Raw genomic sequence first — 27,960 nt, forward strand, 5'->3', positions numbered from 1 at the left:
ATGTAGGGAGGAACTGTAATGCTGTGTCATTTCTATTGACTCTTGTACAATCATACTCTGGTTAAACAATGTAACATACAGCCTTTAGTATTTTTAGCTTGCTGCAACAAGAGTAAACATATTGTTATTGGAAAGATTTTTACTTTTGAAAACCCGGGGCGAGATTAAATATGTTATAGCAAGTCTGAAACAATCTAGCGCCTAACTCCCTTTCCCTGTCACAAGTGTCTTCATAACACGATTTTCTATTGCACGAGGTTTCTCATGAACACAACGACCGCGTTGTAGTAAGAACAACCTTTAGCGCTAACAGAATCTGCAAATAACAAACGGGTGTTTAAAATACAGACAACAGCAATGCCTTAAAGTTCGATGTAAATGTATAACATAACAGTGGTGATAAATTTACAGGGTCAGCTGATAAGATACTACTGACGCTGCTCGCACACGCCCCCTTTATCTTTGGCTGGAAACTCCCGGCCTGACGCGGTCATGAAACAGGGGGCAGGAAGCACCAGCGGCCCCGACCGTGTTGGGGAGCGATGGCCAGGCGGTGCCACCCGCGGCCAGGCCGCTCTCTCCTCAGTCCCATCACCTTCCCTCCCACGGCCACGCTCGCAGCTTCACAACTCCCAGGAGCAGAGTTCGACAACTCAACCCTGGCTGAACTATCATTCCCTCCCAAACACCATTCTCCTGCCTTTGCCCCGTAACCGCTCACCTCCGGCCGCCGCTCGGGGCGATTCCTGGAGCTCCACAGCAAGTGCACGGCGCTGGCCGGCTGTGAGAGGAAAATGAGCCGGCGCCTGTGGGAGTGAACGCCGCCTCGCAGCAACGTCCAGAGCAGCGCCATCTTAGGCCGCGCCCGCTGCACTGTGGGAGCGCGCACGTCACCGCGCCGTGCGGGCGCGACCTGTGACCTCGCCCCTAGCAACCGGCTCCATCACTCTGCACCCCTCCCCTAGCAACCGGCTCCATCACTCTGCACCCCTCCCCTAGCAACCGGCTCCATCACTCTGCACCTCATTGCCCCTAGCAACCGGCTCCATTACTCTGCACCCCTCCCTAGCAACCGGCTCCATCACTCTGCATCCCACCCCTAGCAACCGACTCCATCACTCTGCACCCCGCCCCTAGCAACCGGCTCCATCACTCTGCACCTCGCCCCTAGCAACCGGCTCCATCACTCTGCACCTCGCCCCTAGCAACCGGCTACATCACTCTGCATCCCGCCCCTAGCAACCGGCTCCAACACTCTGCACCCCGCCCTAGCAACCGGCTCCAACACTCTGCACCCTGTCCCTAGCAACCGGCTCCATCACTCTGCACCCCGCCCCTAGCAACCGGCTCCATCACTCTGCACCCCTCCCCTAGCAACCGGCTCCACCACTCTGCACCTCATTGCCCCTAGCAACCGGCTCCATCACTCTGCACTCCGCCCCTAGCAACCGGCTCCATCACTCTGCACCCCTCCCCTAGCAACCGGTTCCATCACTCTGCACCTCGCCCCTAGCAACCGGCTCCACCACTCTGCACCCCGCCCCTAGCAACCGGCTCCACCACTCTGCACCCCGCCCCTAGCAACCGGCTCCATCACTGCACCCCGCCCCTAGCAACTGGCTCCATCACTCTGCACCCCGCCCCTAGCAACCGGTTCCATCACTCTGCACCCCGCCCTAGCAACCGGTTCCATCACTCTGCACCCCGCCCCTAGCAACCGGTTCCATCACTCTGCACCCCGCCCCTAGCAACCGGCCCCAACCGGTTCCATCACTCTGCACCCCGCCCCTAGCAACCGGCTCCATCACTCTGCACCTCGCCCCTAGCAACTGGCTCCATCACTCCAAAGATCTTTGCATCACTCTATACCCCGCCCCTAGCAACCGGCTTCATCACTCTGCACCTCGCCCCTAGCAACCGGCTTCATCACTCTGCACCCCGCCCCTAGCAACCGGCTTCATCACTCTGCACCTCATTGCCCCTAGCAACCGGCTCCTTTATTGCTTCCTCACAGTGCTCTGCTCCACACAGTCCTCCACCTCATTGCCCCTAGCAACAGGCTCCATTACTGCCTCCACCTCCTCACCTCTAGCAACCAGCCTCCATTATTGCTTCCACACAGTCCTCTCCTCCACCTCCTCACATCAACCCCTTCTCACTGGAATCCACCTTTCACTTGCCACCCCTTGCCCTCACCACTCTCCATCAGTTTTCATCCGTCTACTCTATCAGACTGAAGAAGGACCTTTCTCTCCTGAGCCTCCTCCACTGTGAGGCCCAACGCAGATTAGAGGAATAGCACCTCATAGTTCGCTTGGACAGCTTATATCCCAGCGGTATATTGATTTCTCTAACTTCAAGTAACCCTTGCTTTCCCTCTCTCTCCATCCGTCCCCAATTCCCCCCACCACATACACCCCTCCCCCCTATCATACATACCCCTCCCCCCCTACCACACACACCCCTCCCCCGACCCCCCACAACCCCTCCTCCCCCCACAACCCCCCTACCCCCACAAAACCCCCCTACACCCACCACCCCCCTCCTACCATAGAAACATAGAAATTAGGTGCAGGAGTAGGCCATTCGGCACTTCGAGCCTGCACCACCATTCAATATGATCATGGCTGATCATCCAACTCAGTATCCTGTACCTGCCTTCTCTCCATACCCCCTGATCCCTTTAGCCACAAGGGCCACATCTAACTCCCTCTTAAATATAGCCAATGAACTGGCCTCAACTACCCCCACCACTCCCCTACCCCCCCCACCTCCAACACCCCTCACCATGCCCCCCACCCCCCACCCACACCATAATTTGAGGAAGGACATTCTTGCTATTGAGGGAGCGCAGAGTAGGTTTACAAGGTTAAATCCCGGGATGGCGGGACTGTCATATGCTGAGAGAATGGAGCAGCTGGGCTTGTACACTCTGGAGTTTAGAATGATGAGAGTGGATCTCATTGCAACGTATAAGATTGTTAACGGCTTGGACACACAATGGGGTAAGCCATTTAGAACGGAGACGAGGAAACGCTTTTTCTCACAGAGAGTGGTGAGTCTGTGGAATTCTCTGCCTCACAGGTCGGTGGAGGCAGGATCTCTGGATGCTTTCAAAAGATAAATAGATAGGGCTCTTAAAAATAGCTGAGTCAGGGGATATGGGGAGGAACGGGGTACTGATTGTGGATCATCAGCCATGATCACATTGAATGGCGGTGCTGGCTCAAAGGGCCAAGTGGCCTGCTCCTGAACCTATTGTTTATTGTCTATTGAAACGTCCCGAGCTCCGACGTACCCGCTATGTTCATTCTACGTGTTTACCACGAGTTTTGATTTTTTTTAAACTCGGGAGAGCTCTTGGGTGAACTCGCACAGTGGGACAGGGCTTCACACCCGCTGAGTTTCTCCAGCATTTTTGTCTACCTTCGATTTTCCAGCATCTACAGTTCCTTCTTAGACGTTTTGCAGTGATGGTTCCTTCTGTTGGGAGGGGGGGGGGGGGGAGAGGGGAGAGAGTCCCGGCTCGTGGCAGCTCCTGATAAGTGATATGTTCCCTCCGCAGGTGCTGCCTTGCCCGCTGAGTTCCTCCAGCACTCTGTGTTTTTTGTTTGGCTCTGAAGTTGAAGGTGGACCCTCCTGTGTCTACCTTCAACTCCCTGTCTGTTGTGGCTCAGCGGGATGGGCAGGGGCTCTGGGGAGAGGGTTGCGTTTCTAGTCGAGACCCTTCTGCAGACAATCACAAGTACTCTCACCGATGAGAGTTCAGTTCAGTCTGAAGAAAGGTCTTCTCTCCAGAGTCACTGCGCTGCCTGTCCTGCTGAGCTACTCCAGCTTTTGTCTATCTTCAATTTCAGAGTTAGATAAAATTGCAGACTTGATTTTTTAAATCTCAAAATTTGGTAACATTGCTAGAAAATGTACCTGCATCTTGGAGGCTCCAAGGTTAAGTTGTTAGCCAAGAAAGATAGACTTTGTTATCCCTCAGTACAGCAACATCAAGAACGATGTTGCTGTACTGAGATATAGCCAAGTCTATCCCTCATTGCTAGCAGATGATGCGAAGCGGCTGTAAAGTGAGAAGCGGCTGAAAAAGGACAGCGCTGCTGTGGGGGGGGAGTTCCTTTCAGAGCGTGTGGGTAGTCTGTCCAGGGGTAAAGTTACGGGGAGGGCAGGAGGGTTGAGAAGAAGGGGGTCGGCCGGGGATCATCCAGTTCAAGCGTGAGTCAGCAGACGATGGATAACAGGCAAGCGGGCGGTGGAGCTTACTCCATTTGTCAGTGCGAGTAACCTCAATTGATCCCTTGTTCACGCTGACACAGGAGTAAGCTCCACCGCCCGCTGTGATATTATCCATCACCCGCTGACCCACTCTGCTCTATGATCTTTGCTCTTGAGCTGGTCCACTCACTGTTCAGACGGAGAGCACTGCCAGATTTGAGCGGGCCGCTGAATGGTTGGATTTCCCGAAGTGAGAACGAGGGATAGAGCGATAGGCATCTTTGATGGTTGTATAGCAGTGGTCAAGGGTGTTTGATCCTCTGGTGCTGCAGGAGACATGTTGGTGGTAGATTGGGAGTGAGTTTTTCAGGTTGGCTTTGTTGAAGTCCCCGGCTATGGTAGTAAACGCTTCAGGGCACTCTGTCTGGTGCTTGTTGACCACGGCATGCAGCAAAACGCGCGTTGGGGGAAACAGACTCTGCACTTGGGCTAGTACATATTTAAAATGCACAAATATAAATACAAGTATACAATGCGTGGATAGATATGTCCCTGTACATATATATATATATATATATATGTATACACGCCCCGCCAACGCGCGTTGGGGGAAACAGACCCAACGGGTCTGCACTTGGTCTAGTAACTATATAAATATATATATGTGTATAATATATATACCCACACACTCACACACACACACACAATTTCCCTCCTGGGATTAATAAAGTTCTATCGTATAGTATTGTGTGTGTAGGAAGGAAGTGCTGATGCTGGTTTAAACAGAGATAGACACAAAAAGCTGGAGTAACTCAACAGGTCAGACAGAATCTCTGGACAAAATGAAAATATTACGTTTTGGGTTGGGTCTGAAATAGGTTCCTGCACACCTTTGGAATGTGGAAGGAAACACACAGAGAAAACCCACATGATCAAAGGGAAATGGAGCAAACTCCATATTCAGCATCCAGCACTCAGAATACAGCACCCATATTCAGGATCAATTCCGGGTCTCTGGCACTTTTAGGCAGCAACTTTATGGCCAATGTACAGCCCCATAGTCTTGAACTGAATTAAAACGACACGTGTTGCAAGGGGGGTGACATGAAAAAGAAAGGAAGGGGAGGAGACAGTAGGCTGTGGGAGAGCTGGGAATGGGAGGGGAAGGAGGGAGAAAGCAAGGGCTACCTGAAATTAGAGAAGCCAATGTTCATACCGCTGGGGTGTAAACTACCCAATCAAATATGAGTTGCTGCTCCTCCAATATGCGGTGGGCCTCACTCTGGCCATGGAGGAGGCCCAGGCCAAAAAGGTTGGATTCGGAATGGGAGGGGGAGTTGAGCCATCGGGAGATCAGGTTGGTTATTGCGAACTGAGTGGAGGTGTTGTGCAAAGCGATCGCCAAGCCTGCGCTTGGTCTCACCGAGGTAGATCATATGCTGAATAATCTAACCACATTTTTGTTTGGAAGTGGAAAGAAATAATAGAAATTGCATTCATTGCAACGTGTAAAAAGAGTTGAGATACTGTATTATAATTTTGCTGCATGTCATTGTGGTAAATATCATGTCTTGATTGGTGAATATGTTTAGTTTGTGGCTTTATTTGAAGCAGATATAGTATGTGAATGCTTCATTGAGCATTATTCCGACTGGTAACTACACACTTCGTACAAGCACATTATCGAACGCGTCATGCAAGCCATCTTAAATGACCATCTAAACTGTCATTTGGAAAATTAAAAAGCTGCCAAGGTTGCCCGGCTGACAACAGAGAAAAAAAATTAAGTGAGAGCCCTGCAAGGTGTATAATATTTTTGACTGTCATAGGTCTTTCTGACATATGCTGTCACCAGGGCCGGATTTACCTATAAGCTAGACAAGCTTAAGTTTAGGGCCTCGAGGTCTAGTGGGCCTCCAGCCAAGGCAGGACACCGACCGTTCAACTCTGGGCGGGCCCCCCCTCTCTATCTCTCTCTCTCCATCTCCCTCCGCTATCCGTGTACGGGCCGCTCGCTCCTCATCCGCCGGCACGGCAGGCTGCCTTGCACATGCGCATTGCTGCGGCCTGCACGTCCTCCCCCCTGCACATGCGCACAACCACGGCCAGCACATCATCGGCCGCCCTGAACATGCGCACTGCAATGGCAACTGGTCGGCGCTGGGCACTTTCTTCTCTCTTGCTTTGAATTGTGGGAGATTTGGCTGCCATGGATGTCTGGTCGCTGCCTCGCCGCCAACGCTGAAAACCAACGCGGAGGGGGCCTCACAAGTGGAACAGCTTAGGGCCTCTCTTCATCTAAATCCGGCCCTGACTGTCACAACGCACTGTAGTCTCTAAACAATCCTTCAGTAATTTTCCTTGCCCTCCATTTCAGAGTAATAGTGTTTTAAGCCATTAACTCGACACTAGCAGTGGCAATAAATAAATAAATAAATAAAGCACAGCTTTCCAACCCCTTATCTCATTGGCCACCCTCGGCTGCAAATCGGTGTCAATCTGGTGGACCATCTTCCTCTAGTCGTGGGGGTGGGGGATTGGGGGGCCTCACAAGTGGAACAGTTTAGGGCGTCTCTTCATCTAAATCTGGCCCTGGTTGTCCAACAACTTTAGGCTGTGCACGCCACACGAAAGAAGAAGAAGAAGGAGAAGCTAACAAAGTAGGTATGTTACAAAACCTACCTGAATCGTCATTGAAAATCTGCCCCAGCCCGTGTGTGTGATTTTGGCGCTGTTTAGAGGGGGTGGGTTTAAAACGCGATTTTTACTAGGCTATTCCAATCGAAAATGTTCAGCCTAGTAAATCATTAACGGAAAATCGCTGAAAGACCCCCGTCGCAGAAGGTATTATTATTTTTTATGGCCTTGTATAATAGTTATAGTAGTTTAAAAATCACTCTCTAAACCCGCGACCTCTCGCAGCCCCAGGGTTTTATAAAGCAAACAATTAAAGGTATGTACCTTATTTTTACATTAAAAGCGGCTTCTTAAGAACCCTGTATATAAAGTTTTCTATAGCGAGTAGCTCATTTTGGGCTCTTTATATCCCGCAGTATTTTTCTGGGCGTTTGAGGGCACAAATCCAGTGCAATGTGAACGTTCTAAACCAGCGCGTTCACAGGATCCCACTAGAAAGCTGATTTAAATGGACTTTAATTTACAGCAATTGGACACTAAATTCCTTCCATTTGGCCTATAAATTGATGTAAATGAGATTTAAAAATCATGTTTTATTGTGAATTATTTGTGAATATTATTTGGACACTTAGGCTATTTAAAAATGTTAATCATTTATTAAGAAATGGATACAAGTTTAGATCTAGTAATTGAAGTTTGAAATTAGCTACAATTGGGTAACTAACTAATTATATGCTTTAATTTCAGGTCATCCAAGTAAGATTATTTTATATTTGTTTCAGAATGGTTCAATCTATGATAACTGAAAATTTCATTCAGTTCTCTTAATTTTTAAGAAGGTTATGGGCTTTTGACTGTCCATGATCACAGCTTTTTTGTTATGTCCATAGAAAATCAATAGGGAACAAGATGCTAATTTCCGAGTATGAAAATGGCCATAACTGTTTTATTACTTTAGATATGAAAGTGAATTAGGTGTCAAATTAAACTTATTGTTATGCTTTATCTGATGGGATAAATTGCAGACTTGATTTTTTAAATCTCAAAATTTTGTAACATTGCTAAACAAAGCTAAACAGAGATAAAATGTAAACGAGAACAGTCAGACCAGTCAGAGAACGGGGAAGAGGGGAGGGATGGAGAGAGGGGGTTACTTTGAGTTACAGTAAACTCTACTGGATTTTAATTTTGGAAAAATCAGAGAAAGTATTTGAATGCGGCGGTGCTGCAGTCAGATTGAAGATTGAGAAAGGGTTCTGCCAGCAGATGGAGCCAGGTATAAAAGGCAGAGACGTAGATAGCAACGACAAGCAGTCTGGATTTTTTTCCGCCCTCTCTCTCGCTGCCATTTGGTTTCACTTCAGAGACCGCGGGAAGCTGCGAGCATCTTAAGGAGGAGTTGGCCGTTGTTCTATGGAAGCTGATTTTCCTCTTTCCACCATCATGCCTTGCCAAAACACCCAACAGCAGCAACAGCAACAGCAGCAGCAGCTCGGCAACTCGGAGCGGAGCCACACTCTGCCCAAGCAAGTGCGGTTCACGGCAACAGCAGCAGCAGCATCAGCGGCGGCCAGCAGCGTGGAGCCCGAGCCACTGGCAGCGCAACTCAAGCTGCTGCCGATGAACGACCAGATCCGAGAGCTGCAGACCATCATCAGGGACAAGTGAGTGTGGCTGGTGGCCGGCTGTCTGCATCGGTGCTGGCGATATTAGCGCCTGTCTGTCAGTGTGTGTCTGTGTGTGTCTGTGTGTGTGGAGATACAGAGGGAGCCTGGAGTCCCAGGCCTGCGCTAAATGGGGACAGGGACAGGGACAGCAGCGACTCCTCTATATCTATCTCTATCTCTCACTCTCACACCAGCTCCAGATTCACTAACCAACCAATACATTCAAACGCGGCACGCACTGTCGTTTTATTTTATCTAAGAGTCTGGAACAACCCCAGAAATGTTGTCCCAACACATTTATCTGATTCCTACAGCGGATGTGGTACAAGTTAGCTCATTTGTATTTACACACGCAGTTCTTATTCCCACCACGGCATGGAATGGCCTAAACCGGCCTGAATCATTCTTGATTGAATTCAACACAGTGCAATATGGTTCATTTAGAGATGGTTTATTCCCGACTGTTTAACATTTAAAGCATTAAACAATGCTACCAAAAAATACATGTGCCTCTGGACATGCACTTGTGTGAAGTAAGACTAAAGATATTGGTTCAAAAGGCAAATATTGGTCCAAATTTTCTACGCAAATGAGACCTTGCCTTAATCATTCTCTTTTATCAAATGAGCTATTTTATTGGGAATATTTATTTGGCGGCTCCATTTTGCCAGATTTCTATGCTCTTCATTGCTGAAGGTTTAGTTCTGTTTACAGATACACCATGGAAACATGTCCTCTGGCCTCTCAATGTCCACGCATCCTGGACATCTCCAACACCTCCCACACGTTGGGTTCCTTCTTAAATGTTGAAGATTTGCAGCCCTTTTCAGGCATGAGGAAGGTGGTGTGTGTGTGTGGTGGAGAAGTGCTGATGGAGAGGGAATCGAGTGGTGTGATGTCAGCTGCACTCTGCATTTTGGTCAGAGTCATTGGAGTGCCTCATCACCAGAACTCTACAACTAACGCCAAGACCTTGCTTGGCTGGCAGTGAGCTGGGTACTCACGGTTGGATCCATCCCGCACCATCGGAATCTTACTACCAATGCACACAGCCCAGGGTGTGGTTGCGGAGTGGAGATGGTTGCCCACCTCTTCGTAGAGTGTTGATTTGCGAACAGAGTCTAGGGTACGATGCAAGGGCCCTTGTCATGATTAATCGCAGTAGTTCTGTAACTGAGGACTCTCTGATTCAATGTTTAAGAAAGAACTGCAGATGCTGGAAAAATCAAAGGTAAACAAAAATGCTGGAGAATCTCAGCCGGTGAGGCAGCATCTATGGAGTGAAGGAATAGGTGACGTTTCGGGTCTGAAGAAGAGTCTCGACCCGAAACGTCACCTATTCCTTTGCTCCATAGATGCTGTCTCACCCGCTGAGTTTCTCCAGCATTTTTGTCTACTCTCTGATTCAAGGGCTGGCCGCAGGGACATATTTGGAGACGGACATCAAGATCATCAACTCACTGAAAGATGCTTTTTGATCTGCTTGATACGTTGGCCTCCCAGCATAGCGAGATGTCCGTCAGGGAATGTTGCTGACTAGCCTATTCCTGTCTGTAGGAGTACTTGCTGAGGGCACTGAAGGTTGGTGCAGCCAATGCCAAGATTCTCTGGGAAGGACCACAGTCTCGGGTACTTCCACTGGTGGACACTGAGGGCAGAGTCTGGTGGAGACATCCCTGAAACAAGGGAAGGAATAGCCTCCCAGGGGGGGCGGGCACATGAGTGGCAAGGGTGTTTTGTTTAAGGAGTGGCAAGGGTGGAGCTTGCACTAAATCCAGGGTGAATGAGTTTTCCTCTGTAAAATGCTTCTGTTCTTCCACCAATGCTAAATGTGAGTTGTAGATTAGTCATCAGAGCCTGAGCTGTTCAGACATTTGCACATTCTGGATTTAAGCTGCAGCTGCACTATAACTGCAGTGTCAGCACCGAGTGAGTTCACAATATACTAGCCTTGCGGGCATCTTGTCCTGGTATTTTTATGGGATGCCTCTCTGGATGTATATGGGCAAAACACGGGCAGCTGGTAGTTACATATATGGGGCATCTTATGTTCTAGGAGCAGAATTAGGCCATTCAGTCCATCAAGTCTACCTTGCCATTCATTCATGGCTGATCTATATTTCTCTCTCAACCCCATTCTCCTGCCTTTGCCCCATAGCCCGACACCTGTACTAATCAAGAATCTGTCAATCTCCACCTTAAAAATATCAATTGACTTGGCCTCCATAGCTGTCTGTTGCAAAAAAATCCACAGATTTGCCACCCTCTGACTAAATACATTTCTTCTCATCTCTTTTCTAAAGGTACGTCCTTTTACTCTATAACGAGGCTATGGCCTCTGGTCCCACCAGTGGAATCATCCCCTCCACATTCTTTCTATCCAGGCCTTTCACTATTTGGTAAGTTTCAATGAGGTCTCCTTTCATCCTTCTAAACTCCAGCGAGTACAGGCCCAGTCCCTTCAATCGCTCATCATTTGTTAATCCACTCATTCCTGGGATCATTCTCATGAACCTCCTCTGGACCTTCTCCAATCTTGGTCAGCATTGGCAAGTTGGACCAAAGGGCCAGTTTCTGCGCGGGAGAAGGAACAAAGGGAATAGATAAATACTTGGCCTTCCATCACAGTGAGGAGATGTTGGAGACTCACTGTGATGGATGTTTATGTAAACTGCGTTAAGTGTGGGTCTTGGATTGTTTTGTAATGTAAAAAACTGTAGAAATGATATTTCGTTCAAACCTGGTTTGAATGACAATAAATTTATTCTCTCCTTCTCCTTCCTTCTCCTTCCTTCTCCTTCCTTCTCCTTCCTTCTCCTTCCTTCTCCTTCCTTCTTCCCCCTCCTTCCATAGTTGGAACTGTGTTCAATTAGTTTGGTGTTCCTAAATATAAATTTATTAGGCTTGAAAGCTGGTTGCTTGTAATTTGAACTATACTGACTGAAGGAAGAACAAGCAATAAAGCAGCTTTAGGCAATTATCAGCGGCTTAGCAGTGCAACAGGGAGTGCTCTTATCTCACAGCTTTGGGGACTTGGGTTCGATACTGACCTATGGCTTAGTTATGTATCATTTACATGTTCCCCCTTAGACTGCATGGGCTTCCCCCGCATGCTTTAAGTTTTCTTCCGTATCCCAAAGATTTGCTAGTAGGTCAACTGGCCACTGTAAATTGCTCAGTGCGGGTGAGTGGCAGGAGAATTAGGAGGGGATCTATGGTCAAAATGACAAATAATAGGTTACAGCGGCGGTCAGCAACCTACCGCCCCCGGGCCGAAATCATCCGGCCCGCAGGCGGATTTTTTTCCCCCCCGTAATCATCCAGCCCGCCGAGTGCCGCCGAGCAGCGGCCGGGCGCCCCGAACAGTGGCCGAGCGCCGAGCTCTGGCTGTTCCGCATCCTGCGCAAAGCCGCCAGCACAGCCGCGCACCGTCTGTGAACACATTTAAGAAAGAACTGCAGATGCTGGAAAAATCAAAGGAAGACAAAAATGCTGGAGAAACTCAACGGGTGAGACATGCATGAGGCTGCCTCGCCCGCTGAGTTTCTCCAGCATTTTTATCTACCTTCTGTGAACACGTGATTTGATGTCTGCCATCCGGGGCGGGATGGGGGCGGCATCCATGTGTACACATGATAGATGTGGTCCGCCATCCACTCACAGACATGCCCGCTCTACCCCCTCCCCAAACCCCCCCCCTTTGTGTGTGGGTGGGGGGGGGGGGGGGGGGATGGTTAGTGTGCGCGTGTGAAGTCGCAGCACCCCTCCCCACCCCAACCGTGTGTTGGGGGAACAGACCCAGCGGGTCTGCACTTGGTCTAGTGTTTTATAACCTTCTCAATACATCTATTTGAAACTTCTCTGCCACTCAATAAGATTATGGCTGATCCTGTGCCTCGCCGACTTTTCTGTCGAATCACCATATAAAAATCTTGTATGTTGCAATGAAATTACCTTCTAGTCTCTGAAACTATGTTGTAGAGGTTTAAGTTTATTATTGCCACGTGCAGTGAAAAATCTTTGTTTGCGTGTTATCTAATTAAATCAGATAATAGACCAACCTTATTCAATTCTTTTCACAAGACAACACCAGCCTTTGATGGTGGTAGATGAGTAATTGTTAGTTGCAAGGGGAGCCTCCAGCTCATGTATTCAACAATTGAGAGTTAGTAGGGTGCGAATTATCCTACTTGGTTTTTACATATTGCATCAGTGAGTCCACATAAAACAATATATTTGTGAGCGACCTTGAACATGCGAGAATGCTCCATATGAAATCTAATTATTTCCAAGTCATTTTCATATGTACAAAATAAAGGCTTTTTTAAAAAAAAATATTTGAAACCGGGAAATAACTTAATTACACAAGGAAGTGAAAATGAGTTGGAAAGAATTAGATTTCATATGGAGCATTCTCGCATGTTCAAGGCCGCTCACAAATATATTGTTTTTATGTGCACTCATTGATGCAATATGTAAAAAAAAAAAGCCTTTATTTTGTACAATTTCCATTTATTGGAATAGCCCAAAGAACTTCAAAAAAATCCAAAAACAAACCTCCTGAATAAATATTAGGACAGGGGACTACAGTCTCTAGTAACGGCATTCAAACTCTCTAGTGTGGCATTGTGACGTCTGGCTGCTCCTGTGGCCCAGCAAGTTTTGAATATGCAGTACAAATAGAAGACTCATAGAAATGAATGAATGAATAAGTTTATTGGCCAAGTATTCACATACAAGGAATTTGCCTTGGTGCTATGCCCGCAAGTGACAACACGGCATACAGTGATAGTTAGGAATGACACATAAAACATTAATCATTCATAATAAAACGTTATTGATTAAACATGTGAATTAAATAAAATACCAGAGCACAGGAGGCTACAGAATTCTGGTCATTGAGTAGAGATACTACTCGTGGGGGGAAAAGCTGTTTTTATGACCAAAAATAGGTGCAGGAGTAGGTCGTTTGGCCCTTCGAGCCAGCACTGCCGTTCAATATGATCATGGCTGATCATCTAAAATCAGTACCCTGTTCCTGCTGTTTTCAATTTCCCTTGATTCCTTTAGCCCTAAGAGCTAAATCTAACTCTCTTGAAAACATCTAGTGAATTGACCTCCACTGCCTTCTGTGGCAGAGAATTCCACAGATTCACAACTCTCTGGGAGAAAAAGTTTTTCCTTATCCCAGTCCTAAATGGCCTACCCCTTATTCTTAAGCTGTGACCCCTGGTTCTGGACTCTTCCAACATCGGGAAGATTTTTCCTGCATCTAGCTTGTCCAATCCTTTAAGAATTTTATACTAATTTACTAATTAACTTATTCTAATACAGATCTAGAATTAACTATAGCTAATTAACTGACCAGGTCAACTTTTATGTTCTCAGCCAATTGGATTTATATCTTGCGGCAACCTTCCGTTACATGCAGTTCTTCTAACAACTGTGTGAGTCGGGGAGTGTTGAAATTTAAAGAACAGTTCTCCTGCTTTGAAGAACATGTGAGTGGTGTTTTCTGAGGACCAGCACCAGTCGGGTTTCAAGAGTGAAATCTAGAAAGTTAGCTTGGTCAGAGGAAGGTTTTTAAGGAGCATCTTAGACGTAGTCATTTGGAGAAATGGATCAAAGGGGATTTGAGTAGGTCCCAGACAGCTAGAAGCATGACTGTCAATAGAGAAGGGATATATCACGCTGGAATTGGAGATGGGAACTTGTGGGGGGATGGGGGGGGGGGGGGGGGGGGCAGTGTGAATAAGGGGTGCAATTTGTAACAACACCTGTCCATGTTCTCCGGAGATGCTACCGGCAACCCACTGAGTCATTCCAGTTCTTTGAGTCTTTGGTCTGGTCGTGACATATCCAGCCTGAGGAAAGGAGAGGCAGTGAGGTCTACGGAGTAAATGTTACTTGTGGGCAGTGATGCAGTGATCATGCTTCATTTAATAAGGAATGGTGAGCATCAGAAAAGACATAGATACATAGAAAGTAGGTGCAGGAGTAGGCCATTCGGCCCTTTGAGCCAGCACTGCCATTCATTGTGATCATGGCTGATCGTCCCCAATCAATAAACTGTGCCATATCTCTCCATATCCCTTGATTCCACTACCCCCTAGAAATCTCTCTTAAATCCATCCAGTGACTTGGCCTCCACAAATTCACAACTCTCTGGGTGAAAAAGTTTTTTCTCACCTCAGTCATAAATGGCCTCCCCTTTATTCTGTGGCCCCTGGTTCTGGATTCACCCACCATTGGGAACATTTTTCCTGCATCTAGCTTGTCCAGTCCTTTTATAATTTTATATGTTTCTATAAGGTAAGTGAGTAAGTAAGTTTATTGGCCAAGTATTCACATACAAGGAATTTGCCTTGGTGCTCCGCCCACAAGTAACAACATGACATACAATGACAGCTACGAATGACACAGAAAACACTAAACTTTATTAATAATAAGACATTGATGATAAAACACCATTGATCAAGCATGTGAACCAACAAAATACCAGATCAAGGGGAGGCTACAGATTTATGGCTGTTGAGTAGAGCAACTACTCTTGGATAAAAACTGTTTTTATGTCTGGCTGTGGCAGCTTTGACAATCCGGAGTCACCTTCCAGAGGGAAGTGATTCAAAGAGTTTGTGGCCAGGGTGAGAGGGGTCAGAGATGATCTTGCCCGCTCGCTTCCTGGCCCTTGCAGTGAACAGTTCGTCAATGGACGGAAGGTTGCAGCCAATAATCTTCTCTGATGATCGGACGATTCGCTGCAGCCTCCAGGTGTCGTGCTTGGTGGCTGAGTCAAACCAGACCATGATGGAGAAGGTGAGAACAGACTCTACGATGGCCGTGCAGAATTGGACCATCATTGCCAGTGGCAGATTGTGCTTCCTCAGCTGCCGCAGGAAGTACATCCTCTGTTGTGCCTTTTTGACTGTGGAGTCGATGGTAGCCCCCCAGTTAAGGTCCTTGCAGATGATGGTTCCCAGGAACTTACAAGACTCCACAGATATGACTGTGGTGTTGTTGATGGTGAGTGGGGTGAGGGGAGGGGGAGCTCTCCTAAAGTCTACAATCAATTCCACTGCCTTAAGAGCATTGAGCTCCAGGTTGTTGCTACGGCACCAGGATGCCAGCTGTGACACTTCCTGTCTGCAGGCAATATGGACAATAGTTGCAGGAGTAGGCCATTCACCATTCAATTTGTTGATGGCTGATCATCTCCAATCAGTACCCCGTTCCTGCCTTCTCCCCATATCCCCTGACTCCGCTATTTTTAAAAGCCCTATCTAGCTCTCTCTTGAAAGCATCCAGAGAACCGGCCTCCACCGCCCTCTGAGGCAGAGAATTCCACAGACTCGCCACTCTCTGTGAGGAAAAAGTGTTTACTCATCTCTGTTCTAACTGGCTTACTCCTTATTCTTAAACTGTGGCCCCTGGTTCTGGACTTCCCCAACATCGGGAACATGTTTCCTGCCTCTAGCGTGTCCAAGCCCTTAACAATCTTATATGTTTCAATGAGATCCTCTCTCATCCTTCTAAACTCCAGAGTGTACAAGCCCAACTGCTCCATTCTCTCAGCATATGACAGTCCCGCCATCCCGGGAATTAACCTTGTAAACCTACGCTGCACTCCCTCAATAGCAAGAATGTCCTTCCTCAAATTAGGGGACCAAAACTGCACACAATACTCCAGGTGTGGTCTCACTGGGGCCCTGTACAACTGCAGAAGGAACTCTTTGCCCCCCCCCCCACCCCTTCCCCTTCATCCTTCTAAACTCCAGTGAATACCGGGAAGAGTAACCTGATGTTCAATTTGAGCAGAGTTCAAATCCAAAGTAGATGAATAAACAGTGATTCCCATATGTATGTCCTCATTATTGACTCCATTCTCGAGGGCCATAAGCTTCTCTTGCAAAACTAATCCTAATTTGGCATTAATTGGTATCTTGAGAGAATTCATGGCATAGTTGCTGTGTGAATTGGATATAATTGTATTAGTGCAACAGTGATTTCAAGATTCAGCCGACTTTAGTTTTGACTAATATTTGCACTAATAGAATTGGAAATTCTGTAGTTGAAAATGTTTTGTGTTACTTCAGAGTGACTACCTGCCGTGGTGAAAATGTTGCATTTCCTTGGACTAATGGACCTCTCATTGAAGGGACCATATTTATGAAACCTGACATTTGTTTTTGAACTGAGCTTTAAAATTGCTTTAGAGTCATAGAGTGATACAACGTGGAAACGGGCCCTTTGGCCACACCGGCCAACAATGTCCCAGCTACACTAGTCCCTCTTGCCTGCGCTTGGTCCAATATCCCTCCAAACCTGTCTTATCTATGTACCTGTCTAACTGTTTCTTAAACAATGGGATAGTGCGGGACTGTTTGTACCATCGCCCGGTGGGGAATCGCCTCAGCGCAGAGGGAGCAGAGGGAGAGACTGCAACCCTAAGATTTTTGCCTCCACCACAGTGAGGAGGTGTTTGGAGGACTCACTGTGGTGGAAGTTAATTTGTGTTTATTGTTGTTATTATTGTATCATTGTATGTATGACTGCAGGCACGAAATTTCGTTCAGACCGTAAGGTCTGAATGACAATAAAGGAAATTCAATTCAATTCGATAGTCCCAGGGTCAACTACCCCCTCTGGCAGCTTGCTCCATACACCCACCACCCGCTGTGTGAAAAAGTTATCCCTCGGATTCCTATTATATCTTTTCATCTTGAACCTATGTCCTCTGGTCCTCGATTCCCCTACTCTGGGCAAGAGACTCTGTGCATCTACGCGATCTATTCCTCTCTTGATTTTGTACACCTCTATAAGATCACCCCTCATCCTCCTGCGCTCCATGGAATACAGCCAGCCTACTCAACCTCTCCCTATAGCTCACACCCTCTAGTCCTGGGTAACATCCTCTTAAATCTTTTCTGAACCTTTCAAGCTTGACAATATATTTCCTATAACATGGTTATAGAACTGAACACAATGTTCCAAAGGTGGTCTCACCAACGTCTTATACAACTGCAACATGACCTCCCGACTTCTATATTTAATACTCTGACCAAATTACAAAAGCCTTTTTGACCACCTTATCTATCTGTGGCTCGACCTTCAAGGAACCATGCACCTGTACTCCTAGATCCCTCTGCTCTTCAACACTACCCTGAGTCCTACCATTCACTGTGTAGGTCCTGCCCTTGTTCGACGTCCCAAAAGGCAACACCTCACATTCTCCGTATTAAATTCCATCAACCATTCCTCCACCCACCTGCCCAATCGATCCAGATCCTGCTGCAATTGTTCACAACCCTCTTCACTATCTGCAAAACCACTCACTTTTGTGTCGTCAATAAACTTGCTAATCTTGCCGTGTATGTTCTCATCCAAACCATTGATGTAGATCAGGGCCTCAACTTTTGAGCATGAGGGACACATTATATATTTAGCACATTTTTGTGGGTTGTAGGAAAAATTAAAGAAACGGCACGCGCACACTGGCACACACACACACCGGCACCGGCACTGGCACTGGCACACGCACACCGGCACACACACACTCTTGACGCACACACACACACACACACACGCACACACATAGAAATCACCCACCCCCACACCCACACCCCCACACACACACACCCACACACACACACACACACACACACACACACACACACACACACACAGGCTCTCTCACTCTCTCTATCACACACACACACACACTGTGATCACCCCTCAGGCATATTAACAAAGACACATGCACGCATAATGCTCACCCATCGGGCACACACGTGGGCGGCTACCGATCCACCCATCTCCGCAGGGCTGCCAAGAGAAGGGGAGGGGAGAGAGAGAGAGAGACATGGAGAGGGGGGGGGAGAGAGAGGGGAAGGGGGAGGGAGAGGATGGGGGGGGGAGAGAGAGCAGGATAGGAGAGAGAAAGATAGGGGGAGAGAGGATCCGATAGAGAGAGAGAGAGGGGAAGGGGAGAGAGAGGATAGGGGGGCGAGAGCGGATGGGGGGAGAGAGAGGGGGGGATGGGAGAGAGAGTGGGGGAGAGAGAAGGTGGAGAGAGGATTCCACTGGCAAGCGTTGGCGGAGGCCTGGTCAAAGGGTCCAGGTCAGTGTGGCGCCCAGGAGTGGGAGTTGTTCACGGGTGAGACCGCTACACGCCGACCCTGCCGCCAACTAGCTCCCCCGCCCCACGCTACCACCCCACACAACCTGCCTTTGCAACACGAGGAGTGGCACGGTGGTGCAGCGCTAGAGTCACACCGCCAGAGGTCCAGGTTCCATCCTGAGTACGGGTGCTGTCCGTACGGAGTTTGTGCCTGTGTGGGTTTTCTCCGGGTGCTCTGGTTTCCTCCCACACCCCACTTTAGCAGTTTAATTGAATTTGTCCTGAGCGTGTGTAGGATAGTGCTAGTGCGTAAGGGCATTGCTTCGATGGGCCGAAGGGCCTGTTTCTGAGCTGTATCTCTAAAGCAGCATAACCACAGAACCCGCTAAGTAGCCCGCCGCATGGAACGAGTTTAGGGCTTGCTGCGGGCCGGATAAAATCTCGCGGCGGGCCGGGTGTGGTGGAGTTTGGAGACCCCTGATGTAGATGGCAAACAGTACAGGGCCCAGCACCGAACCCTGAAGACTTTGGGTAGGATTGCTATTTGGTTTGCTGAAGTGTTAAGGGATGCGCTAACGTAACTGCCATTTCTATGGGTGTTTTCGACTGTAAAGAGGCTGCTAGTGTTTTTTCCTTTGTCTCTAGAACAACAAGCAGAGGGGACTTTGTGTTCTGCGCCGATCGATTGGTGAGTAGAAACAAGCTTGCCTTTACTTCAGTATATTTTTTGAACCCAATACTTGGGCTTCCACAATTGGGGTTCTTAAAAAAAAAAAAAAAAAGAAGGGCTGAGTTGGAGTGGAGATGAAGTGTGGCAAGGCTCGAGGGTGATAACATTTAAAAAATGGAGTGCCACCTAAAAACAAATCTGCTTGCATTTGGCATTTTTATTTGTGTCGAAGAAATGGGTATTGCTGCTTAATTTGTTTTATTGTCCTGCAGTGAAATGTAGTCAGGATTTGTGAATGTATTTGTCCAGACACAATCACCTCCAATACTATATTACAGATCAGACTCGTTGTTGAAGAAGGACTGAACCAGCTGCCATACACAGAATGTACAGTCACTACCCCAACAGGTTTGATATAAACACCTTGTGTGGAACTAACACTGTCGTAAACGGCTTGCCTCACCGCAAATACACGCCGTGACGTGGATCCTTGAGGGCCTGTCCCACTTGGCCGTCACTTGCCCGTCCCGCAGATGGCGTGCAAAGATTTTGTACATTACAAAATCCTGTGACTTGGCCGTCAAAATCCTGTCCCTCTTGGCCGTCATTTGCACGTAATTTACGCGACATCATTTACGTGTCACGCCGCGTGCGGCGTGACACGGAAATGATGTTGCGTAAATTACGTGCAAATGACGGCCAAGTGGGACAGGCCCTTAACATGTATTGGCAATGAGAGGCGTGCTCAAAGTCCTTTGTGTGGCTTGCCGATAGCTAGTTGGGCTGTGGTATTGGTACAGCAAGGTTTTGTACTGTCCAAGGTGTTGGGCAAGACTGACTGAGCCTTGGGCACTTTATTCTCCACCTTGTGCCATTGGTCAGTGTATAAATTGTAAACAGTGAGTAAGTGCCGGGGGGGGGAGTGTATGAGACCTGTGTTTGGGAGTTAATTGAGTCTCAGATGGGTATTATTAACGGATAGGTGGGAGGGGGCAGGTGTAGTCAAGCAAGGCTGAGGTCATGGTGTACGGGCTTTCTTTTTAATTTTCACAAATAAACATTATTCAGAATTTTTTTTAAATATACAAAACCAGAACAGTGCAAACATTCTTCAGACATTCTCAGCCTCTATACATTCATTAGTGTCCTATTTCGTAATGTTCTCAGCGATCCGTAAATTAAGCACTCTTGTGGTGTGGAGGTGACATCATTGAAACTTAGAAATATAGAAAAATAGATGCAGGAGAAGGCCCTTCGAACCATTCAATATGATCATGGCTGATTATCTAACATCAGTACCCCGTTCCTGCTTTTCCCCCCATATACTTAGATTCCTTTAGCCCTAAGAGTTAAATCTAACGACCTCTTGTTAAGGAACGTAACTGATTGTAGTTCCCAGCTCTGGGCTCGGGGTCAGCTCTGAAGAGATGCCATTAATATATGGAGACATCAGACACTGTAGATGCTAGAATCTTGAGCCAAACAAATACAACTGCTTGGGGAGCTCCGTGGACCAGGCAGCAACTATGTAACGGAAATTGGGACCCTTGTTCGGACTGTTAGCCTGTGAGCACCCAATGACGGGCATTGTTCAGAACAATGTGATTGCGTTCTCATGCAATGCAGAGATAGCACAAGCACAATTATTGACTGGAAGTGCCTACTAGTGTACTTTTGGAAGCCACATTATGCAGAAGCCTGATTGTTAAAATGGTTGCCAGCATCTGGCCTACCTCTCCCGAGTGACCCGTGCAAGTTGAACCAACTACAGGAATCAACTGCCGTTCACTGGTAAGTATTGATAAATGATGCCATTGATAGGGCTGGTGAATGATTTGTCCTACTTCTGGATTGTATGGTAACCCGTAATGTTCAGGATTGTGGGTTGGTATCCAAAATGGCGATCCTGGTGTTAATTCAATGCAGCATCCCCTTGGAATTATGATTGATCTACTTTGCACGTACCCTGCAAATGTTCATTCCAATACGGTGTCCTTTGCAATTTGCCATTACCTTTGTTGTGAGGCTATTCATGCATCATTCCAACAGCATGTAAACCACCTACACAATGGATGCCACCATTTAAATTTGGTGCCCAGTGATTGTGTTCACTCAGCTCCATATCAACGCATAACTGTGTAAGGGGCATGGCAAATGCATATTCCAATCAACATATTGGCTTTTATATTGTGGGTAGGGCTTTTCTCAAAGGGCAAAATAAGGGCTGGGCTCCCTTTGGAAATTCAAGATTTTGATGTGACCTTGTGTTGACTTAGTTAGCCCATTCTCTTTGTAACTGTGTGGGTTTCCTTTAAGTGATTAAAATCTTCCCGCACGCTGTAAATGATTCCTTGGTATACATTAGTGGCAAAACAAGGAGATCTGGTAAAGGTTTGATAAAATGGTGAGACACACAGTTAGGTTGGATCCTCTCAGTGTGTTTCTCAGAGTGGAACGCCAAATACTAGTGGGGGTAGCTTTAAGGTGAGAGGGGGAAAGTTGAAGGGAGGATTTGCAAGGTAATATAGACGGCCTTTGATGCCTGGAGCGTGCTGCCATGGGTGGTGATGGGAATGGGCAGCAGGACATGTGGGGAATGGATGACGTGCAGGCAGATGGGATTTGTTTAATTGAACAATATGATCAACACCTATATTGTGGTCCAAAAGGGCCTGTTATGTTGTATGTTAAAGAATCAAAGGGGAGCTGAGAGACTACAGGTTGCAGGGGAACATGTAAATAGAGAGGGGGATGGGACCCATTGGTTCCATACTGGACCAATGTGATCTAGCATGACCCCAATGGGCCAAGTAAAGAGAATTATAACATTAAGGACTGGGAAAGGAATGGAAGGAATTTGGGTGGCCCACGTTGTGCTAACTCTGGTTAATATTTCATTTTATACAGGTCATAAATACGACGGAGTGAAGTTTGAGAAGGGAAACTGTGGTGTTAGTATTATGAGAAGTGGTAAGTAATCTCTCAGTGGGCAAATATTTCAACACCTAACTTGTGGAATGTGGAGCATACAGTGACGTTGAATGATTGGCGCTAGTTGGATTGGTGTTGGCTGGTTGGACAGTAATGACTATCTACCTTTACCGTTCCTTCCCCTGTGCTGGAGCTGCTCTTGTCCTTCCCACTGCAAAGCCTAGCCATCTGTGAAAAGACTTGGAATAGAGGGCCAACATTTCATTTTGGGTAGACAAAAATGCTGGAGAAACTCAGCGGGTGAGGCAGCATCTATGGAGCGAGGGAAATAAGCAATGTTTCGGGCTGAAACCCTTCTTCAGACATTTTGGGTCACTGGTTGCCAGTACATTCAGATTCTGAGATAATAGGCCTGAGGAAGAAGTTTTGTGTGGTTAGTTATGTTAGTGCACATTCCTAAGAATTATAACTCCCTACCTGATGTAATGTGTGCAAAGTTGGACTAACATCTGCTGGAGCATATTCACGGCTCCCGGGCTGTCCATGTTAATTTTTATTATTGTGAAATTGTTGCTTGTATTTCAATTGTATATAACTCCAAGTAGGTTACTCTAAACTATACACGAGACTGAAAAAAAGAAGATACATGTTCTGATGGAGTACTCCTTCAATACCGTTGCAGATTTATAGTGTGTTTACAAAAGTTTAATTTGGAACTGGTCATTGGTAAAATCAACAGTTCCAATGTCCAATGCCCCAATAGTTGGGGAAAAAACACTAAGTCCGTGTTCTTGCAGGTGAAGCCATGGAGCAAGGTCTACGAGATTGTTGTCGATCAATACGCATTGGAAAAATCCTAATCCAAAGTGATGAAGAGACACAGAGAGCAAAGGTCTACTATGCAAAGTTTCCACCAGACATCTACCGCAGGAAGGTGCTTCTAATGTACCCGATATTGAGTAGGTATTGCATGATTTTATTGAATAAATTGGAAGAGGGAAAAAGCATTTGGAATCAGAAAGCTGAAGTGGATTTTCACCAGAGATAAGCTCCGGGATAACATTTAAACCTGGCAAATCCAAACCTCATCTAAGACAATACAATCTCTTTTCTGATACCTGACCACGTAACTAGCTGTAGACAGATTTGGAGTCTCACGCACTTCAACGCTGGACTCTTGAGCAAAACACACAGTGCTGGAAAAACTTGGTGGATCAGGTCGCATCTGGGGAGGGAACGGGCAGGCTGAGATTCTTCCTCAGATTGGATAGCAAAATGACTATTGGGGCCATTCGTCAGTCTGAAGAAGAGCCACAGCTGGAAATGTCACCTGTCCATTCCCTCTCTAGATGCTGCCTGACCCCTTGAGTTCCTCCATTACTTAGTGTTTTGCTCTGGTCAGACAGGTTTGTGTCAGGTCATCAGGCTTCATTATATAGGGTCACATACAGTGCAGCAATGCTTTTCATAGCATTGGGGAAATAAGTTGAAATGACAGGGCAGACAGATCAAGGTGCTATGAAAAAGCATGCTAGTTTAGGGATTACTCTAGACCGTAATCATTTGCTTTAAAACATTTGTTTCCATTGAATCCAATGCCAAATTGACCCAGTGCAGAGCAGCTGCAAGAGGCATGCTGATGAAGGCTTGAATGTTACTGTCGTTGGTGAAGGATGGCACAGAAGATTAGTCCATTGACATTCTTGGCTTTTACACAGCAGTTTGTGATAACTTTAATCCCAGAGCCTCACAGTCCGTTCCACTGGGGATTGGAGACTATTGCAGACAGGGCAGGCAGCAATGCCCGGCCTAAATGATGCTGACGGATCATTTCTGCAACATATAGAAACCCAATCGAAAAATGGTATTTAAGATTCCTTGTTAAAATTAGCTGCGGAATGTAAGTAAAATGAGACTGAGTGCCAACATTCTTAACATATTACAAATTCCAGTTGTCAATAAAATCTGTAAAAATACTAGATGCGCTGAGATGCATCCTCAGTGATGTGACCTGGGGTCATCGGGTGTTTCGGGTCTCACAACATCAGACACCCTCGCCCAGGCGACCCAGCCGGGGTTGATCAGGCCCCGACTTGCGTCCCAGCAGCAACCGCCCACGGGTCAGCCCTCTTAATAACTACTCTGCAGGGGTTGGGAGACTCTAGTGGGTGGAGGGACTGGGCTCTGTGGGGTGAGTCCTGGCCGGGCTCCTGCATCTCACCAGGTTCAAGGCCTGTGCGCTGCACGGCCTCTTTCTCCTTCACCGAGCATTTCATTCTCGCCTGATGGACTTTTAGGCCACGGTGTTTCATTAGGCCTTTCCATAGCTTTGTTGGGTGTCTTTCTCACGAAAGACACAGACTGGGGTGCTAACCCAGCCTGTCCCGGGTGCCGTCTTTCCGTGCCGTCAACTGTCTCTCCAGTAGTCACCAAACTGTTATAATGTAATACTTTTAAAAACAAATTTTGGGTTCCAGGGAAGCTGCTTGGCACAAATGAAAGGGCCGTTCACTGTTCAAATACCAGCCTCAGTAGAATGGTTGCGCCTAACCTGTTTTGGCAGCTATTTACTCAGCATGAACCATAACTATGCTTCTTTGATTTTAAAACTGGTCTCGCAGGAACAATGCTAAGGTACTGTTAGATTAAAGTTCCTGGAGGAGCAGGCCGACTTTCAACAAGATAATAAATTACCAAATTTCATCCAAACAGCATGCAAAATTGAATTATTTTATTTAAAAACAATAAAAGATAGATAGATGACTAGAGATTTGTGATGAATAGATATGTAAAGATGACAATCCCATTGTCCCTATGTTATCCTTTGTCGGAAGTAGATTTGCCAATCTTCCTCAGCCTGATCTATGTTTAAATGTAATTACATACTGGGAGAGGAGACGAGTAGGTGGCCCAGAGGGGGAGACGTATAGTGGCCGATGATCAGATCCGCCTCACGCCTATGGAACTCTCTTTCTCACCAACGCCCAGGACTGGTGCAACGAGTCTGTTCTCCCTGCCCAATTTTCCAACAGTAAAGCTCTCGCCCTTTTACCCTCTCGCCTATGTCCTGTTTCTGTCCCACTGGAGTAGAGCATTCTCAAGTGCTCTGTCAAACGGCCAGTCAGTTCCAGTGACCCGGTTCACCAAACATTGTGTGTTTTTCCCTGCGTTCTTTGAGGCAACCAGAAATGGTGGACAAGGTCAACCTAGTTGGCCATGCCAATATCTCAGCTTTATTTGAAAAGATTCAAAAATGTCCTTTTTTTTTGTGAGCAACATGGAGAATGTGCTTAAGAGTTTAAGAAGGAACTGCGGATGCTGGAAAATCAAAGGTAGACAAAGGTGCTGGAGAAACTCAGCAGGTGCAGCAGCATCTATGGAGCAAAGGAAATAGGCAACGTTTCGGACCGAAACGTTGCCTATTTCCTTCGCTCCATAGATGCTGCTGCACCCAGCTGAGTTTCTCCAGCACTTTGGAGAATGTACTTGTTGCTTTCTAAACAATTATCATTCCATTTGCTTCCAACAGTTCTCAGAAGGACAACATTTGCTAGTTTGTATTCTGACTTTTCCAAACAGTACCACTTTTAAGTGTGCAGGGGGAAACTGCAGATCCCGTTTAAACCGAAGACAGACACAAAAAGCTAGAGTAGCTCAGCGGGACGGGCAGCATCTCTGGAGAAAAGGAGACCTGAGAGGGGGGGGGGGGGGGGGGGGGGGGGAAGAGAGAAACGAGAGATGGAGACTGTGACATAGAGATATGGAACGAATGAATACAACTTCAATGCTGTTCTTCTGTGTCATTAATTCAACACAAGTTTATCATTTCACCAGATTAGTCCAAAAACATCTCTGCTGCTACCTTTCAAATCCATTGAACTGGAAAACTCTCAGAGCTAATTTATAATACGTATAATGGGTAATGAACAGGTACATGGAGAGGGTGGGTTGGACTGATGTGAAATGAATAATGTCCACTGCATAATCTCTGGTCATTTATTTACACTGTAGGCACAGGTAACACAGTTATAGAAGCTGTGAAGGTTCTGATCGAGCATGGAGTACAGCCAAACCATATCATTCTACTCAGTCTTTTTTCAACTCCACATGGTAAGTGAGACATGTGAATGCCATAGGAACAGACGTTAATATTGAAATTCGCAGTGTGCAAGAACTACTGGTTGCTTTCTTTAAGCATTGCTCCATCTAGAAGTATGGGCGACACTGACTCATACTTTTTTACCAGATTCATCACTTCTGCTAATTGGGTTGGTGGATATCTGCAATCCTCCATCTGATCCTGTCCAGGAAGTTAGTGCCACCATGGTCAATCTTGACATTTCAATTACAGTTGACCAGGTGTACAATCCCTTGCCTTTCCTCTTCAAACGAAGAGTACGCTCAAAAAAGTCACGTGATGTCAAGTATGTTCTCTTAAATTTGGCTAACAACCCTTAAACATTGCACTTATACTTTCAATGAGTAAATATTTAAAAGCTGATGGGATTGAATTATCCTTCACTCAGAACTGTGGGAAGTCAGGAAAATGTGGCATCAAAATGAATGGATTGAGTGTCATTGTCATACATACGGAGTTGGATGATCAGCCATGATCATATTGAATGGCAGTGCAGGCTCGAAGGGCTGAATGGCCTACTCCTGCACCTATTTTCTATGTTTCTATGTAGTGTGGAAGATCCTCAAGTTTTTGTGGCCATTTTGAGTACAAATCTTTACCTTTTGATCCAGTCTTGTTTTGGTTTCTTCTGATGCTGCCCGTTCTACCACGCTGTTTCCCTCTTCATTTGCCTGCTTCTACTCTTTTCATCGCAAACAAAATTCTGGATGTTTAGGTGGGAATGGGAGCACCTTTTTTGCAGAATCTGGGGTGTTGCGTTAAATATATATATAATATTGACTTGGTGTGCATGCATATTGTTGACTATGACTTGTATTGATGTGTCTGCTGGATGGAGACACTGTGATTTTTCTCGTGTGATTGCGTTTCCATCTCAACACTCAACATCTTAGCTTCACAAAGATATTTAGAATTCTTTATAACAAATAAAATGGACACTTCTTGTGGCTTTCATGTAATCCATTAAAACAGCTTGGTTTGTTTTCCCCTTAAAAAAGGTGCAAAGTCTATAATAGAAGAATTCCCTGAGATCACAATTTTAGCAACAGAAGTCCATCCTGTGGCACCCACCCATTTTGGACAGAAGTATTTCGGCACGGATTGAAGCCAGGATAAGATCCAAGTGAAATTGTTGAATGCGTCGCTGCTTCCATGGATAAAGACCTAGTTTTATCAGTAGGTGTGTTTCCCTCGCCATCTCCCCACCCCAACTCTTTATGGCAAGACAAAATAACAACTAACCTAGCATAGACATCCAAGAACACTTGATCTGATTTTATTTCTGCCTTAAGTTCTTTTGTCCGTTATTTTTATGAAAGGCGTCTATTCTGAAAAGCACATTCCACTTCCATCAGTTATTTGCACTGTGCTTGCATGTGTACTTGCCAGTTCTTTTTAACATATTTATTGTTTGCACTTATAGCTAGTGCTTAATTGTACCTTGAGCTATATTAAATTTGTTTTGTTTTTTAAAAACCCATTGGATTGCATTCTAATTATTTTTCCACACCCTTGCCCATATTCTCTGCGTATTGTATTTCAAGGCTACAATTTTACATGGGTAGCAACTATATAATTG

At 46.5% G+C, this 27,960-nt stretch overlaps 2 protein-coding genes across 2 annotated transcripts in view; one reads left to right on the top strand and one right to left on the bottom strand.

Annotated features, from left to right (window-relative positions):
* The window catches only part of abcb7 (ATP-binding cassette, sub-family B (MDR/TAP), member 7), a 75,065-nt gene extending 74,172 nt beyond the window's left edge, over positions 1-893 (bottom strand). The window contains 1 exon segment of the mRNA XM_055644136.1: positions 722-893. Within this exon segment, the coding sequence (XP_055500111.1) occupies positions 722-853 (132 nt within the window). The 5' untranslated portion in view covers positions 854-893.
* A 7,270-nt stretch (positions 894-8,163) lies between these two features.
* uprt (uracil phosphoribosyltransferase (FUR1) homolog (S. cerevisiae)) lies at positions 8,164-27,857 on the top strand. The gene is made up of 7 exons (XM_055644137.1): positions 8,164-8,522; positions 19,288-19,330; positions 19,651-19,720; positions 22,220-22,282; positions 23,041-23,202; positions 26,255-26,353; positions 27,380-27,857. The coding sequence occupies exons 1-7, from the start codon at positions 8,272-8,274 to the stop codon at positions 27,484-27,486; spliced, it is 795 nt and encodes a 264-aa protein (XP_055500112.1). The 5' UTR covers positions 8,164-8,271; the 3' UTR covers positions 27,487-27,857.
* The last annotated feature ends 103 nt before the right edge of the window (positions 27,858-27,960 follow it).

Source organism: Leucoraja erinacea, chromosome 12 (assembly GCF_028641065.1).
Source record: "Leucoraja erinacea ecotype New England chromosome 12, Leri_hhj_1, whole genome shotgun sequence".
Lineage (NCBI taxonomy): Eukaryota > Metazoa > Chordata > Chondrichthyes > Rajiformes > Rajidae > Leucoraja > Leucoraja erinaceus.

Excerpts from the sequence above, each read along its gene's own strand:
- uprt (XM_055644137.1), top strand. The coding sequence starts at position 8,272 with ATGGAAGCTGATTTTCCTCTTTCCACCATCATGCCTTGCCAAAACACC. Across the intron at positions 19,331-19,650 it reads TGTTCTGCGCCGATCGATTG|ATCAGACTCGTTGTTGAAGA; the intron begins GTGAGTAGAAAC and ends ACTATATTACAG. Across the intron at positions 22,283-23,040 it reads TGTTAGTATTATGAGAAGTG|GTGAAGCCATGGAGCAAGGT; the intron begins GTAAGTAATCTC and ends GTGTTCTTGCAG.